Source organism: Sorex fumeus, unplaced genomic scaffold (assembly GCF_029834395.1).
Source record: "Sorex fumeus unplaced genomic scaffold, SorFum_2.1 ptg000008l, whole genome shotgun sequence".
NCBI lineage: Eukaryota > Metazoa > Chordata > Mammalia > Eulipotyphla > Soricidae > Sorex > Sorex fumeus.
Window position 1 is genome coordinate 15,658,190 of NW_026606065.1, and position 19,664 is coordinate 15,677,853.

Consider the following 19,664-nt stretch of genomic DNA (forward strand, 5'->3'; position numbering starts at 1 on the left):
ACAATTCCAGAAGGGTGAATCTAAACGTTGGACATGGGAGTCTCCTGGTGGATGGTTCCACAACAAAATTGACCACATCATATTCAATCGAAGGTCTTGCCTGACTGATATTGCTGTTGTCCCAAAATTCCAAACGGGATCAGACAACCGTCTCCTTTGTGCAAAATTCTACTTCATAGAAAGGGAAGAAAGGGCTGCAAAGTTTAAGAGGAGAACTCCCAGAGCAACCACCAACTGGGAGTTCTTTGGCACTATTGCAGCAACATGAGAAGATGCCATGGTTGACAACATTGATGAGGAATACAATTGACTGGTTCAGCACCTCCATGATTGTGTGAGAAATGCTGAGAGAGAGATAGCCACAAAAAGACACCTGTCTTCAAAAACTCGAGCTTATTCGCCAACGTGGCTTGGTGCAAGCCTCAGGCAACTGCAAGAAAATGTCATAACTCGCAAAGCAGTGCAGAGAAGTGATCAAGGAAGACCTCAAAGAGCGAAGAGCAGCAGTGCTGGCAGATGCGGCAGAAGTTGGGAAAAGCATTCGCAATGCCCACCTGTCCTTTGCCAATTACAAGACCAAGATGACTGCCCTCCAACGTCCTGATGGATCTAGTACATCTTCCAGAAGGGCAATGGAGAAGATTATCTGTGACTTCTACTTGGATCTCTTTGATAGCCACATTCTCTTGCCCACATACCAAATTCCGCAGGATGGATATGTCATTCCCAAAGTTCTTCCTTCCGAAATCCAACATGCCATTTCGTCGGTAAAGAAGTGAACAGCACCTGGCGCAGACAAGGTCAGACCTGAACACCTGAAGAACCTGCCGTTAGTACTCATCGATACACTGGCCTGGCTCTTCACATGCTACCTGTCTGAATGTAAGGTTCCATCCCAATAGAAAACCAGCAGGACTGTACTACTATACAAGAAGGGAGACATCCACGACATTGGCAACTATTGCTCGATCTGCCTATGTTCTGTCATCTACAAGCTGTTTACTCGCGTCATCCTGAATAGGATTGGCAGAACACTAGATGAAGGACAACCATGCGAGCAAGCCGGGTTCCGCAAAGGATTCAGCACCATCGACCATATCCACACAATAACCAAGTTCATCGAGGTTTCTTGGGAGTTCAAGATGCCTCTCTGTCAAATGGTCATTGATTGAAAGAAGGCCTTTGATTCTGTTGAGACGGAAGCGATCATCGAGGCCTTAGCCAAACAGGGCGTTCAAAGTCAATACATCAGGATCTCCGTGAGGTGAGCTGTATTGCAGATTCACTACCAGGATCTCACCATTCTACAGGAGGTGATCATTGACGTCAAGAGAGGGGTTCGGCAGGGTGATACCATTTCACCAAAACTCTTCAGTGCCAACCTCAAGAACGTCATGTGATGACTGGAATGGGAAGGAATGGGAGTGAAGATAGACGGTGGGCAACTACACTATCTCCGCTTCACTGATGACATAGTTCTTATAACACCAAACATCAGTGAAGCAGCACAAATGCTGGTCGACTTTGGCTGTGAGTGTGGAAAGGTCGGACTACAGCTGAATCTCACAAAGACAATATTTATGAGAAACGGTCTCTTTCCTGACATTCCGTTTGCTCTCAATGGAATGAACATCTCCTAATGCAACAGTTATGTGTACATAGGTCATGAAGCCAACATGACGAATGACCTGGCACTTGAGTTGCGCAGGAGGATGAGAGTGGCTTGGAACGCCTTCAGGAATGTCAAAGAAATAGCTAAGAGGACAAAGAACCTCCAGCTCTGGGCACATCTCTTCAATTCCACTGCTCTTTCTGCATTAACATACTCCTCAGAGACCTGGGCCCTATGAAAACAGGATGAGAACGCTATTCAGGTCTCCCAAAGAGGAATCGAAAGAGCTATGCTTGGAGTATCACGTTTCACTCAAATGAAAGAAAGAATCTGGAGTTCCGACCATTGTTGACAGTCAAGAATCAGGGACGCTGTCTCGTTTGCCAAGGCATCAAAAATCAGATAGGCTGGACATGTAATGAGATGAAGAGACAACCGCTAGACTAGAGCCGTTACTGACTGAAATTCCACAGGACGTCAAAAGACCGTGTGGCCACCCACCTACAAGATGGACAGACTTCTTCATCAAGAACCTGAATGATCGGTTTGAGGCTCTTTGTGTTCCTAGAATAATCAGATGCCATTGGGATCTACATTAGCACGTGACAGGGATGGCTGGAGACGTTACTGGCACACACTCAAGCAAATTGATGAGTAACGGAATGTCAAGTGATCAAGTGACCAAGTGGTCAATTGCCTGGTATTTTGTTTGAGTTGAATACACCGAGGTTATGTTTTGTCTTACAATATTAAGTATTTGATTTTTGTTTGTAAATCATCATCATATATACATTGTTTGTCAAATTATTAACAATGATTTCTGTCAGATTGACAATTTCAGATCATTTCTTCTACCTCACAATATTTTTGTTTCTCTTCATAACAGATGATTTGTACTCACCAAATTAAACTAATTTAAACTTTATGTACAAAATATTGAACTTAGAATGGAATCTGTTTTCTGTAAGATGGATGCCATTCATTCATAAAATAATTTTAAGGACTAATTTATAAATTGATTAATCCATGAATTATTTACATTCACTACCACAAATCAACAAGAACTAAATATATGTCTTATTGAGCTTATGTAAGCAAAATGTAGTATTAAAATTAAGTAAACATCGATTTTCTTAAAAATGAGATTCAGCTGAAAGATTTTAATTAAACTTACTTATGAGAAATAATGCTCAGAGTACCAACAGCTAGTTTATTCTTGTATCCTTGATTTTATATTAAAATTATATTTGTTTTATAAATACGCACCCATGTATGCCCCAGTAAGTATATTAAAAAAATTATAATTCTCATTGGGGAACAGCTCTTCTGGAGCACATATCTTACATTCTTAAGACTCCTTGTTCAATCCCAGAAAAACTGGTGAAAAAAAAGTGACAAAAACATATACAGAAATAAAAGCACAATAAAATAATAAAATAAAGCACAATAAAATAAAAGTACAATAACTCCATGCATCTCCCAGTTCCTGAAAACAAAAATAAAACAAAAGACTGACAATTTAAATGCGTCTGATGTGTTTAATTATGAAATCAGTAATATAATCAATTATTTAACTAAATACATTGTTATTTCTGCCATTTTATTTTGACAAAGATGATGTTCAATGTAGCCGACTATTATCAATCACTGATCTGAACAAATATGTATTATTAACTATATATATATTATACGTGTTGGATTATAGTTTTAGCATTTTAAGTTTAACATTGATTGTCCTTTGTTCTCCTGCAGAGAGTTTATGTTAATTGAGTTACAGCAACCACTGCACTCCTGGGAGCACACCCATTTGAACTGGGGCTCTTCCAAACCTCTGTGTTCATCTTTAACCTCTCTGTTGTGTTCTTTCCATATCTGTTAGTTACAAATATCTCCAGATCAGATGTGTTAACTTGTAAAGTCAAACCTTGTAATGGCTCTGGATTTTATATATATGCAAGTGAAATATTGCTATTCTTTTTCCTTTATGGCCTTTCGCATATTTTTATTTTAGAGCAATGTCCTTTTTGTGTAGAAACAGGAAGACAGTTAACGCTATACTTTTTTATGTTTTTATTTTTTTATTTTTTAATGCTATACTTTTTTAATATGGGAGTTGATTACTCTGAAAAATATAAAACTCCTGGCTATCCATCATATTTACTTAACTTAAGCCTCAGTTGCCCTTAAATTGGCCTTACTTCCTTACACCCAAATAAGGGACATGGGTGAACCCAGGACAAGCTGTAAGCTACCCTGACTTCAACAAGGGACAGCCTAAGCACCACAAGAAGTATAAAAGGCTAAGAGCACAGTCATGGAACAATCTATCTCAGAACCCAGAAAGAAGTAGCTGAAAAATGACCCTATTGGGGTTAGAATAAACTAATCTGGCCTAGGGACTCTAATCAGGGAAATATGGCAAGATGCCCCCCAGGAAAAGTCACTCTTTCCCATAAATCCAGAGAGAACATTTTAAGCTAATCTAGGCTAAAAGTCAATGACTCCTCTGTTTCTATACAAAGTGACTAATATTAAGAAATTAATTTAATATGATTGATTAAATGATGGGCTGGAGCAATAGCACAGTGGGTAGGGCGTTTGCCTTGCACATGGCAAACCCGGCCACCTGAGTTCGATTCCTCCACCTTTGATTCCTCTGCCCCTCTCGGAGAGCCCAGCAAGCTACCCAGAGTATCTCGCCCATACGGCAAAGCCTGGCAAGCTACCCGCGACGTATTTGTTATGCCAAACACAGTAACAAGTCTTACAATGTTACTGGGCCCGCTGGAGTAAATTGATGAGCAATGGAAGGACAGTGACAGTGACAGTGATTAAATGATAATTTAATATCATTTAGCGTATTATACTTCTTGTGGTGCTTAGGCTGTCCCGTGTTGAAGCCTGGGTAGCTTACAGCTTGTCCTGGGTCCATCCAATTTATGATTGATTAAATTAAATTAAACCAGTGAAGGAAAGGAGAAAGCACTATGCCACTAGATGGAATGCCGCCCTGGGTGGATCTTTTAGAAGAAATCTAGAGGGCTGGAACCCATATAGGGAATGCCACGCTTGCATGGATTTTCTAGAAGTTCCCCCTTGACAGAACTGCTTTATATTAGTTTATATTTATGCTAATGTTCAGCTCCATCTATGTGTAATTGCTATACCCCAATCCTTCATGATTTCTCTATAATAATCTTGAGTGATTTGAATAAAGTCACCACTGGTTACCAGTCTGTGGACCAGTTCCTTCGTCCATCGGCCAGGGGGAAGGGGGAGGGATTTTTCTCGGAGGGTGATCAAACATATGTGCATTGTATATTATGTACACCAGAGTTTACATGTACAAACATAGAATGCATGTAAATGCATACAAATATAAATATTAAAATAAAAATAAGGTTCTATATAGACAGCCAAATAACTCTCAAGTGAATTACTGAACTCATAAGTAAATATATTAGATATTTAGATATTTGGTGTTTGGATGTTCTTAAAATGTTTTTTTTGTTTTCATATTTAATACTAATTCCATTTACTTACATATAGAAGTTGTTGTTGCAGAAGTTAATTCTTTGTACACAAACAAGAATACTTTTTTTTTAAAAAAATAATTTTCTGTATTTATGATCAAGTAGGAAAATGAAAGAAAAACATATGGACAACAAAACCTAATGGCTTTAAGGACAGTTCATTCCTGCCAATGTTCACTTTCCAGCTGGCTCAGGTTTGTATTTTGTTCTCAGGCCCCAGTGTTTATTGATTCGTGTACAGAATTCTAGCTCACTGTCAGGATAAAATGACAACAACCTCAGATAATGACAATGACTTGCACTTATAAAATACCATGCGAAATTAACCGAGTTCAAAATATTCATACATCATTCTCTGTGAATAATTCAATGATGTGTTGGAAAAGACAGACTAATTTTGGAAAATTTGGCCCACGTAATCTTCTGCAAATAATTAATTTTCCCTGGTGCAGTAACACTGACATTCATTTCATGTCATAATGTCAAAATCCAGTAAGAATTTGGAAACCTAATGTAAGTGACACAGCTTTATCATTTCCCAAATACTAAACTTTTTTAAAAATTTTTTTTAAATGAGTATTATTTTGAAATAAGTCTTGTATATACTCAATGCATATTTGTTCAAATGTTGGTTTATAATTTGACTCAGAGATAAAAATAATGAGACTTTGCTCTGGTCTCTCCCTGCTTACACAAGGAATTCTTTCATTTATAGAGCAGGATCCATTAAAAACCCAAATCCTAAAAACAAAACAATTTAACAGTGATTTATAAAAATGCACTTTCCATCACTCCTCTTTTTCCTGAAGGCACTTTTTTTTCAGAGATTTCACTCATTTGATGGTACAGCAGAAGGTTAAATTTGCACACAGTGATCATTAGCAAAAAATAAACAGAGCAAGTACTAAAGCTGGCTTTGCACCTACTGAATGCTGCAAGTGTCTGTACTCATTTGATATGCATCTTGCAAAGCTCGGCTGTTCCCAGAAGGCCACTCCATGAAGACTGAGAGAGCAGCGTCTGCTAGTGGTGCCTGCGCGTCACAAAGAACAGAGAGAAGCTTTATAACAGGAATGCTAGAGGGCATCACATAACTAGGAGACAGGCTCCAGAACTGGGTTTGTAATTTCTCTTGATTAAAAAAAAGCATACGTAGGAAACTGAAATTTTGCTTAACTTGATAATGTTTGCCAGTCACTGAGAACCAATTTCGTCAGCAACATTTTCTAGGTCTCTTGCTTGGCTCCATTTAGGAAGAATTTTACTAACCTCCTTTCAGTATTGGGCGGATTTATTTATAGACACAGGACAAAGGCATGACTTCATATGCAAAAATCGCATGCGGTGCTGATGCTTGGCTCACAGACCAGTATGTGGGATTGGGTGGGTCATCTTAGTTTACCTGTGGCATTCAGTGGGCACTGATTGAATGCCAAGTCACCTGCTGGCGTCCTTTTCCACACCATGGACATCAAATAATCCTCTGAGCAGATTTCATAAGGCGCTGCAATTGAAAACAGAGGGATCTGAATGCCAGCAGTGTTGATATTTTGCAACAAACAACCTCAATTGCATCGGATTGCTAAGCTCTTTCATTTTCTGTAAAGTAAATTTAATGAAAAGTTAGAGCTGTTTTCATTAACAACAACAAAGACTTCAGTGTATTATCTACAGAATTTCACAGAGAAATATTTTCTTTTGAGAGTGTGGTGATTGTAGGCTTTAAAACAGCTTCTGGAGTTGAGTATAAATTGAATATAACAGTCAAACACATAAATAAAAATTGTCATCTAATTTTCATTGTATTTGGAAATATTATAACTAAAACGTTTCCAATAAACTGAAAGTCATACTAGAGTTGTTAACTATATTGATACAAGTAAAAGATATAACTCTTTATTTCATGATCTGCCTCTAATACTTCATCTTTGGAAGGAATAACTTAATCTTTAACCCTAATTATTTTTAAATACCAAATTTAATAATGGTGAAAAAGAACTAAAGGGAATTTTAAAAACAAAAGATGCATACTAGAAAATTTTATTCACTTTTTTCTTATGGCTTCCCAAGTAATGTTCAGGAGGCCACAGGGCTAGTCCTATTGACCCTCATATCCTTCAGTGTTGGGGTGCTGGGGGTTCCTCAGCACTTTTGTGGTGCTGGGGGGGAGGGGCAATCCAGAGTTATATCTGGCAATAACTGGAGATCAAATTGCTGAGGTTATATCTCCTGCATCATTACAGAGAAATATTTTAAGTGAGAGTGGAATAATGAGGTCTCTCTACACAGTGAAACCCAACACCTTTCTCTTAGTGCAAATGTTTTAGTCCCTCCTCAGGCACACATATGATTGTACTTTTTACACAGCATTGCCATTTGTATGCTGTGTAAAACTGAGTGGTGAACTCAGCTTCACTGCATCTGGGATCTTGTCTTTTCCTTTCTCTATTTCACACCGAGTGGTGTATCTGGCACACTGAAGTTGTTCAAAATTGAATAAATTATTCAATGAATGTTTTGTTGTGTAAATACTCATGACAAAGACCTAAATATAGGCAGCAGCTAACAGGCACTTGAGTGTGACTTTCTGTTACAAAACATCACCCTTCACTATAATACACTAATTCATGCCAATCATAACTTCACCAATTCTTCTTGTTACAGTAACTCTAGGGCTGGAGTGGTAGCACAGCGGTTATGACGTTTGCCTTGCGCATGCCGGCCGACCTGAGTTCGATTCCTCTGCCCCTCTTGGAGAGCCAGGCAAGCTATCGAGGTTATCTTGCCTGCAAGGCAAAGACTGGCAAGCTCCCCTTGATGTATTTGATATGCCAAAAACAGTAACAACAAGTCTCACAGTGGAGATGTTACTGGGCCTGCTCGAGCAAATTGATGAACAATGGGAGGACATGCTACAGTGCTACTGTAACTCTACCAATTCTGAATTTTTTGAAATTTATTTTATCATTACCCAAGACCTGATGAAAGGGCAAATAAATTATGTGGTATATCTTAGAACTGAAAGTGACACTTAAGACTATTTCTTCTACCCCATTTTCTGAGATATGAAAACTTACCTAAGATGAGGATGCTAATGGAGTTATCACAGAACTCAGTTCTAGAACTTCAACACCTCAGGTGAGAGTTTTCAGTTTTGAGGTGTTTTCCTATCTTATTTGCTCTCTTCAGTTGTCCAAGATAGTGATGTCCTTCTTGCTAGATATATCTACATATACACATATCATTTATCATATACCTATTATAGGGTCTCAATAAGAGACATAGAAATGGTTTCCAATTTACGAAAGTTTTCTTTGGTAGATAGCTATGTAGTTGATTCAACATTCATCATCTTCAGTTTCATAAAATGACTCTTCGTCACCCTAGAATAGCCTAATGGCAAAGCCTATGTGCTTTATCTCAGTAGTAACTTATTGTTCCTTCTCTGAAGCACTTTACATGTTGCCTCTCTTCCTCCTTGAAAATACGTTCTTTAGGGTAAGAAAGTCATTCTTTCTTAGGCATCCACCTCTCTTTCTTAGGCTAATTTCCCATGTCTTTTACAAGAGTCATTCGTCTTTTACCTTTTTAATGCTAAATGTTTTTCTTAATGTAATTTCAAACACATTAATAATTTTGGGTTTTTATTAAAAGTCTAACTTAATTTCCCCTACTATGGTAGAGAAAATAACTAGGAAAATAGACCCAGGGAAGCAGGAATCCTATTTCTCCATTCTCCATAATATTCCAAACATTCATTTTTCTTTTTTTTTTTTTTTTGCTTTTTGGGTCACATCCAGTGACGCTCAGGGGATACTCCTGGCTCTGCACTCAGGAATTACTCCTGGTGGCACTTGGGGGACCATATGGAGTGCTGGGAACTGAACCCAGGTCAGCCACCCTACCTACCCATTTTGCTATTGCTACAGCCTCTCCAAACATTCTTTTGATTACCTGTTGAATCCAGAGGAGAAACTACATTTAGAATTGATGATTATACTGGCAGAAGTCATTTGCTAGGTTTCTTCACCCTTCTATTTCTGTAGTCAAAGTATGCCACATAGTTCCCTACGCTACTCATGGTCATTATAAAGGACAGGAAGGCGAGGTAAGTGGTTGACAAAGACCCTTCCTGAGACTTTGTTGCAAATGGGATTGGCACTAATTAAAATAGAAAAGGAGTCATGACAACAAAAAATATGAAATAATAAATAAAAATAAAACCTTTCACTCAAAAAAAAAGGCATATCCCAAAAGAGGAGAAGTGACATCTCTCTACAGGCCTTCCTCTTTCAATACAGTTCAGAATTCAAGAACAAAGAAATGAATTAAAATACGTAGCACCCACTCTCAAAATTCTTCATGGAGTATGGCCTGTTGTGATCCACATGAACTTTTGTGTCCAAATCCCACCCAGTGAGTGAAGAACAGATATTCAAAGTTCTGTTGCTTCCTGATCCTGTCTATGACCAGGCAGTCATGGAAACTCTGTGCAGTGTCTTCTGAGAGGGAAGGGTGAGCATTAGGAAGAAAGGCTAAGCATATACATGGTCTAGTGGTGAGGGGAAGCAAATCGTACCCAGATGAATATCAATAAAGATGTTAAAAAAAGAAAAAAATTGTAGTATTAGAGCCACAATGAGAATTCAAATCAATTTAACTTCTGAGCTCATACTGTTGCTTGTCATCGGTCAGTTAACCCTCAATATACTCCTTCCATCCCCAGGTATCTATCTATTGGTAAATATGTGTCTTGGGTTCAAATGCTTTTCTTGAGCTTTAATTGCCAGATCCAATTGCTGAATGGCATTTTCGACCACTTTTCCAAAATATCTCAAAATCAATCTGTTAACATTTTACGTCTTACCATTTCTCTCCATAATGCTGCTGTTTCTTTCCTTAGCTATAACTATCACATACCTTTACTCATCTCCCTCTTCCTCTTAACCTCCTTTGATTTTTCTGTACTGTGTAGTTATTCATACTGTGCTATTTGAATTAAGACACCAGGTATATTGCTTCTTGATGCTCCTAATATGTGCCATGCTTGGGTCTAGGAAGAAGCCAGAGTGCATAGGAAAAGTATTCTCTACCTCGTGGAGTTTCCTTGGATGATGTAATTTACCAGAGGTTCACTAAAATACTCATCTTACTGCCACCTTTTGCAGAAAAAAAAAATCATGTAGTGCCTCCCCTGGAAATCTACTTTCTTTAAGCAAACAGGAAGTGCCTTTCAGCATACCTATATCTACTACTGGACACCACCCCCTGGATTATTCCAGTACTCATCCTTTCCCCCTCTGGGAAACATTGGTTTAAACAACTGAACATACCAAAAACACTGTAGCACTGTCCTCCTGTTGTTATCAATTTCCCGGAGGGGTCACCAGTAATGTCTCCATTATGAGACTTGTTAATGTTTCTGGCATATCAAATATGCCACAGGGAGCTTGCCAGACTCTGCTGTGGGCGGAATACTCTCCGGAGCTTGCTGGACTTTCCGAGAGGGACGCAGGAATCGAACCCGGTCGGCCTGGTGAAAGGCAAAGCCCTATCCGCTGTGCTATGCTCCGCCTGAACATACCAATAGCTGGGTAAAATAATAAGCACTGATAAAAGGAAGTTCAGAGTGTACTTTCAGCCTAAAACTTGAGGAAATGAAGAAGGCTTCTGTTGAAGTGCTACTTAATTGAAGTGAGGTGTGTGAGCAGCAGTTAAACACTCAAGTAGAACCGAAGTATAACATTGGCCTGGAAGCAGAAAAGACCTCATCACTGAGGCCAGTGAAATGAGATAAATAAGTAGGTATAGACAGCAATGTGTAGGAGAATTTGTCTGAGCCATGTACCTAGTAAAGGATCATAAATAATAACAGCTTGATTCAATGTTTAATGTTAACATCAATGTCCCGTCTGAGTATAAGAAAGGGAGAATCAGGCAAGACCACAAAGGAGGTTAAAGCAGCATCTTCACCACAAGGATGTGATGGTTTTGGTAGGATGGTCGAACCAAAGGTAAAAAAAAAAGTAGATAAACACAAGGTAAATCATTTTAGAATAAATGATATCAGCAAAAGGGATGAATAGTTCAAAAAATGATGCTTTCTGTAGCAAAGACTTGAGTGCTAAGTGGCACCTTCTCCTTTATCTAATTTTCATGCCACTGTCAACAACGTAATCTCTAAAATAAAGCTTAATCCAATAATTTGCTACTTAAAACCTTTCAGGGATCTCCAGTACTAACAGGATAAAAATGTTCAGCATAAGAAAATAAACATTTAACCCTACTAGCAAGCCCTTCTCTAGCATTCTAATTACAGTTCATATTCTTTTCTGATGTAGCAGTCATAAAAACAGTCCATATCAATTCATATTTCCCTGACTGCAAAGGCTATATCCTCTAATTAAAATGTTCTCTATTTGGTTTTATGAGCAAATCTACCCAATGCCCAAAATGGTCCCTTTAAAAGACTAATCCAATGAAAGGGGTAAATACGAGGTGCATCTTAGAACTGAGTGACAGTGAAGATCATCTAGTGAAGATCATCTACCCCATCAACTGCATTTTTTACGATGAGGAAACTTACGTAAAATGAGGAGTCGATGGAGGTGTCTTTTAAACTGCTATCATGTACAGTTATCATGTCTAGCATACAGTAGGTGTTCAAAATGTGGCCGTTAAGGAAATCACTTTTCCTCCAGTAACAACATGCTGGAACAGCATGAAAGAGAAGCATCTGCAGGATGGAGATGCTCTATTTTCACTGTTCAATATGCAGCGATTAGTCATATGTGGCAACTGAGTACTTGAAATGTGGCTAAAAGCTCTAAAATTAAAATGTCAATCCATTTCATTATAATGAACATAAATTTTAATTTTAACAGTAATAATTGTTGGACAACACTATTTACTGTGTTCCTGTAATATCAAGCCCAAAAAAGGCTATAGGATAATTTTTAAAAAATGGGAAAATTGAATAAATTTTAAAGTTCTGCTTATTACTAGTTGAATTCTATATAACAAGACTAGTCTATTTTAATAACAAGAGAGCAGTTGTTAATCTAATATGCTTATAACAATTAAGTATTTTTTGTGTCTATATTTGCAACTTCTGTTCAATACCTTCTTAGTAAGTGCATGACTCACTTTCACTTGTACCTTTTTGTTTTCAAATACTTCTCAAGTAAAATTTACTTCAGTCCCACTGATGGATTTGAAAATAATTTGAAAAATACGTTTGCTAGAGTTTTTAGTGTTGACAGTTTAGTGAGTATTCAGTGTTGACATAATCCAAAGGAGCCGCAAACTACACTTGGGAGTGGGAGGGGGTCTTCCCCTGCCATGTATTTTTTTTTTTTTTTCACATTCTCTTTTACTTTTTTTGTTGTTGTTGTTTTCCTCTCATTGAAAAACCTATAGCACAGCGGGTAGGGCATTTGCCTTGCAGGTAGTCACTCTGCCAACCTGAGTTCGATTTCCTCAGTATCTCACCTGTCAAGCTACCCGTGATGTATTCGATAAGCCAAACACAGTAACAAAAAGTCTCACAATGTAGACGTTACTGGGCCCGCTTAAGCAAATTGATGAACATCGCAAGGACAGTGTTACAGTGCTATAGTGCTGTTTTCCTCTAGTTAAGTAGCATAGTTTACAAAGTTGTTTATAATACAGTCGTTATGGGCTTTTGATTTCCAATACCAATGTCACCATGTGAGTGACCTTCCCTCCACCACTGTCCCCATTTCCCCAACACCCCCCCAAGTTTGGCCCCAAAGGAGTTGAGGGTTTTGTTGTTGTTGTTGTTTTGGGTTTTTTTGCTTGTTATAACCAAATGCTAAAGAACATATCAAAAATACTCCAGAAAAAGAAAATGTGTGGAAAAGGATTACAGTTCACTACAGGGTGGGGGTGGGTGGGTGGGTTAAGTCTTTGAGGATTTACTGGTTGTGGGTTGAGAAAGCTTCACACCTATTATTATCCTAATGCAGGCCTCCTCGTCCCTAGGCCCCTGCCAGACCAGAGGCAGTCAAAATATCTGGTACTTGAAACTATTAACCACTAGATGGCAAGAGTGGGCTAATAGGGTGAAATGTTTCAAAGACAGGCAACTGAAAATGCTCAAAGAGCAGAAGCAGTAACTTAATTTGTGTGCTGGAAAATACAGGTTCATGCTTTTTTTTTTAAGGCATATTATATTACTTAGTGGAAACATAGTTTCTTCTTTCCACAGATAGTGACTAAAATAGCTTCAATCTGATCCTATCCTCAGCACCTATAATCTCCACTCCTGACTGGCCTTCCTCAGTATGGGTCCACAATGGTGCTTCACAATTACTCCAGGAAGACTCCTCCCACAGAGATTGAGTGATTGAGTGATGTGTGTGTGTGTGTGTGTGTGCGCGCGCGCACGTGTGATTTTCAAATATCTGCAAAGTTCCTGTTTTTGCCTCTTTCAGACTTTATTTAAATCTCCCTTCTTCTGGGGTTTCCTGGCTATTTCTAACACACCTCTGTTCTCCAAAACACTTTTGTCATATAATAGCTATGTGTTTTCCTCGCTTTCTTAACCTTCTTCTTATCACTGTGTTTTGTTTTTGTCTGCTGATAAAATGTAAGCAACCATGAAGACAGTGATTTTTCTGTTTTGTGTCACATGTCTAGCACATGGCACTTAACACGGCTAGCGTTCATGATTTGGTGGATACCTACAAATACATGTATGCTTTAAATTTGTTTGGTGTTGTGATCATACCTGGCAGTTTCTAGGACTTATTCCTGCTTCTGTGCTCAGGGATCATTCTTGGATGTGTTCAGGATACCATATGTGGTGCCAGAGAGATCAAACAGAGCCAGCTGTATAAAAGGCAAACACCTAAATCCCCATACTATCGTTTGGTTTCTAAACTTTTAATGAAAAATTTCCGAATACTTTCAAAATGTTTATTTCTTTCATTCACACAGTGCATCAGATAGCTGAGAATGGGAATATGTGTTTGTATGTGTGTGTGTGTGTGTGTGTGTGTGTGTGTGTGTTTGTGCATGTGTGTATGAGATAGAGGAGAGAGAGAGAGAGAGAGAGAGAGAGAGTAAATGATAGGTAGCAGGTACGTTGCAGTAGGAGATAAGCTAATTAAAAATTTGCCTAAAACGTAGCCAAAGTAAGTCTCCAGAGTAACAGGTGCTGATGAAAGCTGGCTTTGTCTGGCTATTTCTGATTTGGCAATAGTCCGTGGGACACTCACTGTTCAGAATCTATTGATGTTATCCGTATTACGTCAAAAATCAGTTGAGGAAGATGACTAAATAGGTTTCCTTTTACCAGTCACATTACTATTAACACCCATTTATCTAGTGACTATTAGTATCATCTACCTCAATCCCACCCACCAGAAATATATATATGGAAATTTTTATTTAAAAAACACATTTTGTTTCATTGCTATAAATATATAAGACTCTGTATTTGTTTTTCTTCTTAGAAATACAAATATAGCACACAAGTTTGTTTGTTTGTTTGGTTTTTAAGCCAAGAGAGAAATGACAGGAAATCATAGTTTCAAAGGTGGTACAGAACGTTTACTCTTCCCTTTTGTTTGGCATTCAGGGTCTACTCCTAGCTCTATGCTCAGTGATCATTCTTGGCAGTTGCGGGGGACTAGATGGGGTGCTGGGGATCTGACTCCGGTTTGCCACATGCAATGACAGCTTTTTACCCACTCTATATTGCTCCAGCCTTGTATGTTCACCTTTTTCTTTCCTTTTTGGGTCACACCCAGCGATGTTTAGGGGTTACTCCTGGTTCTGTACTCAGAAATTACTCCTGTCGTTTCTCGAGGGACAATATGGGATGCTGGGAATCGAACCCGGGTTGGCCGCTTGGAAGGCACATGCCCTCCCTGCTGTGTTATTGCTCCAGCCCCAATGTTTCACCTTTTAATAATAATTTAAAATCCTAGTTTCTTTGCATCCTAGGTATTTGTCTTTCTTTGAAAATTATATCTTAAATTTGTACAGAAAATCAGTCTATTTAGATTTATATGAAAAGCACACAACCTAGACATTAAAAATTGATTTTCTACCATCTTGAGATTTTAAGCCTTCAAACAAAAAGATAAATCTGGACTTTCCTTGGAAAGCTTCTCCTTGAGGAATTCATTTATTCAACAAGTATTTCCTGAGCACAAATAATGTTCTAGTCACTTGGACAAATATTTCTCAGAAAAAGTATGATTGTGAATAGTCAGGGTTCCTAGATTATGTGGCTCATGTCTACACCGGAGACAATCAGCATCAAAGTCAGAAACGAGGATTCTCACTATGATCTGAGAAGTGCTGTTGATGTTGCAAACACTTGAGAGAAGTCAAAGTCAGTGGCAAGGTTCCAGCACTTCTGTCCAAGTGGAGAAGGAAGGATAAGTAAGTAAATCAACAAGGAATGGAAAAGATGCCTGAGCACGTGTAGAAAGATCCACGGGCAAGGATCTTTGTTCCATCTTGATATAGGCAAGTAGATAGGGTAAAAACCTTGACAATGAAACAGGTCAGCAAAACTTTTGGGAGGAAAATTCCAAGGCTGATCCACTTTGTGGATACGGATAAGACCTTGAGCAGTGGACCCTGAGGAGACTGGATTCCTCCCGATGATGGAAAAAATCTCGAATTCCCGAAGACCTCTCCCTCAACCTGATTAACTTTAGTGATTCGGCCCAAAGAATACCACCACTACACCCAACCTCCCTGGTAACCTCCTTAGCAACAGGACTTTTACCTAAGAAGAAGCCCCATGTGAGGGCAGGTTGGATAAACCTTATAAAAGCCACTTTGAACAAAGGAAGGGCGCACATATGCTGCCAGAGTCCATGTGCTGCTTGTGCCCACATGGCGAACACATGTGTTGCCCGCATCTCCGCATCTCTTGAGATGTGTATTTTCATGCTTTCATGTCTAATGCTGGGATGTGTGTAGGGGTTCTCTCTGCCCTTGGAGAAGCCTGTGTTCTCTCTTGAGTCTCTCTCTCTCTCTCTGTTTCTTTCTCTCTCTCTCTCTCTCCCCTCCACACCTGAAAAAAACCTCCAAATAAAATCTATTTATTACACTGCTTGTTTATTCCTGAAATTCCTTTCTGCAAGGTAAGACAAGAACCCAGTAACCCTGGGTCTCGGGTGGCAGAAGCAGATGGGGAGAAAGTGACCATCTTTCTCCTCTCCGCTTCATATAAGTCACCTGTGGGGCCCACTGACATCAGTCTGAGATAACTTTGATTCTAAAAAGCATGGGACTACATAAAAACCTGTGAGATGGTACAGTAGGTAAGGCATTCACCTTGAATCCAGCTGGCCCCTCTGATTGGTTCTATCGCGGGTACCACATATGTTCCCCTAGTACCGTGATGAGTGACCCCCAGGCACAGAGCCAGAAGTAAGACCTGAGCAAGGCTGGGTATGACTCCAAAACCAACATAAATCAATAAAGCAAGTGGAAGATGAGCAGAGGTAGGAGGGGAAAGGTTATTACAGAAAGATGTAATGTTTGAATTTTTTAAGGATGAGGAAGTTTTAATGAACATTTTAAGTACTTTTTGTCAGTTTGCCAATTTGGAAAGTGAGAGTGGATGCAAAGAAGCTTGGGAAGTAACTAAGTAATAAATTCTTAGGAAGGAACATAGAATCTCAGATAGCGGCAACTGGAAATAGATGGATTTATTACTCTATTTAAGGAATTGGTAAGATTGTGCACTTGTCCTGCATGTAGCCAGTAAAGGTTCAATTCCCTGCACCCCATGTGGCCCCTGAGCTCAGCCAGAAGAAGTGAACCCTAAGCACACCGCCTGGAGTAAGCCTTGAACACAGTCAAGTATGGTCTAAACAAAACAAAACACAACACCATGATAAAACTCTGTTTAGTGGGTGCCCTGAGCTGAATTTCATGGCTGGATTTAAAAGGTGAAAAAGAGGAAAAGAGAGTACTCAGCTTTGAAGAAGAATATCTGCCACAAACACACTCGAATTACAACTCATGTGCCAATAAGTTTGGAAGAGAAACTGCTGAAAAAGAGTTTTGAGTCTGAAAAAAATCTGAACACATACCAATTACTATCAGGAAGTCCATAAAAATATGGAACTTAAACTCAGAAGAGCAATCTAAGCTAGAAATAGAGATTGGTGTTCATAATTTTTTTTCTGTTTAATGCTACCCATGTTTTATTTTAATTATAAAATGGATAATTTGCTCCAGTCACGTTCTGTACTCAAGATAAAAACATAATATTGTTTCACAATGTGAGGGCACTCGATATTTTATGAGAAACAAAAAGAGAACAGCAACTCTGTTCATCAGATGAAAAGATTCCACTGTTTGTTATCATGAGTGCAAAGATATAAAAAACCCATTTGCAAGATAGAACTGTACTTGAAGTTACAAGTATGTAGTTAGCATGCTCCCTTTAAACAAGGTAGCAATTACCTAGTGATTAGCTGTTAATCTGTCTATTCAAACTGATTTTCTGTCTCTTAAAAATAGCAAAAATTATACAGGGCTTAAATCAATTTGATGTGGAAAATTAGTTTTCACCCTCATGCTAGAATTTCAGCATTAAAGAGAATTGATTCTAAACTGTAAAGCTAGCAGGCAAGGGCGAAAAAAAAAAGAAAGAAAGAAAAGAAAAGAAAAACATACGATATGCATTACCCCTCATTCAAATTTACTTGAACGCAATTCATTAAGTCTTATGTGTGGGGAATTTCCTGTGATCTGGGATGCATTGATGAATTAGGTAGGTTCTGACTCTGAGCTCACATAGCTTATAGCTCGAATTTCAGTGGTGAAGTCTATTGTGAAGAATCCCAACCTGCTGATGAGGTCAGGAGGAAAATTAAGGGGTTTTTTTCATCTCATCATTCCTTAGAGAGAAGGAATCTTAAAAGAGATGCAGCAATATTTACTTATAACTATAAGTTAGACACCTTTCTAAGTTCACTGAGTCTTTTAATTTTTTTAATTCTCATCGTAACCTAAAAGGGAAGACACAGTTATTGTCCTCAGCTTAAGCAAGAGATGATTATTTAGGGATGACAGACCTAAGTCACTCAAACAGCTCTCTCAATGTTAATTTTCAGAAAAATGGTTTAAGCATTTGTAATAATATTAAAGTGGTATCATCTATTTTTCAAAACATCTGGAAGTTAGCAAATATGAAACTTTAAATTAATTGGCAGAAGCACATAGTGTAGTTTCCTGTCTGAGTAACCTGGTCTGCAGCAAGTTTTATACATACAAACTTGGTAAAATTCTAAATATTATTATTTTTTCAGTCTATATGACAAATAAGGTAAATCTAGTTTCACTCTGTTAACCAGATTAATAAGATAACTAACTTTCATTATAAAAAATAAATTCAAGTAACTATTGTTACCGAGCTCCCCGTGGCATATTTGATATGACAAAAACAGTAACAAGAAGTCTCACAATGGAGACATTACTGGTGCCCACTTGAGCAAATCGATGAACAATGGGAGGGCAGTGCTACAGTGCTATTGTTAGTGAGACAGTGTTTCATTTTGTTTTGGGGCCATACACAGTTATGCTAAGGTTTATGCTTTTCTCCAGGCTCTATGCTCAGGGGTCATTTCTAGCAGGGAAAGAGGAAATATTTGTGGTGCCTGGAATTGAAACCAGGTCAACATCTCAACCCTTTTGTCTCAGTCTGTAAGTTTTACACTGGGAAATGCTCAAGGTTTCTGTCAGAGAATTTATTTTCCTTTTGAAGTTATAGACATTTTACTAAAGGGGAGAGAAAAGAAAATGTTCAAGAGAAAAAGCTGAATTGAGATTTTGGGGAACTGAGTAACCTACTATAAAAACTGCCAACTTAATTTTCTCAACATTTCATTTATTTCTAAAGAAACAAAGGCCAAGCCATAATTCATAGCCACAAAATAAAAATAGTGCATGTGCTGAATATGTAATTCCTAATTCTAATGAAGCAATCTAACAGTACTTTGAAAGAATAAAAAAAATGACTATGGGAGTTATTTAAAATGTTTTTCCTTGGAGGAGCCTATACCCAGCAATACTTGGAGCTTACTCATGGCTCTGGGATCACTCTGGTGGGGCTCGGGGATTGGCATGAATTTCTGGAGATTGGGTGAAAAACAAGTGCACTATTGGCTGTACTATCTCTCCAGCCCCATTAAAAAATATCCACATATTTTTGCAAAAATATTTTCATTAGTCCAGTTATAGCAAAGCAAATAAAAATATTGAATGAGCATAAATTTTGATACTAAACTAGACTTATGCAAAGTAGGGGATTTAGGATGACAACAATTGACAATTTATTTGCAGTTCACTACAATGCTGGCCAAGAGTTATATTAATATATGTGGTGCATAAGAATATTTAACAGTAATATTAATAAGGGAAACACAAGAAAGTTCACAGGGGTTTGTGATCCCAGACCGTACAGCCAGGAGTAAGTCCTAAACTTCTGCCCCCAGCCCTTAAGAAAGAGAGAACACAGT

General features: G+C 38.4%; 1 protein-coding gene across 4 annotated transcripts in view; it reads right to left on the minus strand.

The window, feature by feature from the left end:
• ADGRB3 (adhesion G protein-coupled receptor B3) overlaps positions 1-19,664 on the minus strand; it is a 799,823-nt gene that overhangs the window by 430,687 nt on the left and 349,472 nt on the right. For all 4 annotated transcript variants that reach the window (XM_056108346.1, XM_056108361.1, XM_056108354.1 and 1 more), the window contains 2 exons: positions 6,548-6,649; positions 6,072-6,178 (listed from right to left, as the gene is read on the minus strand). In XM_056108346.1, coding sequence (XP_055964321.1) covers positions 6,072-6,178; positions 6,548-6,649 — 209 coding nt within the window. The remainder of the gene's footprint in view (positions 1-6,071; positions 6,179-6,547; positions 6,650-19,664) is intronic.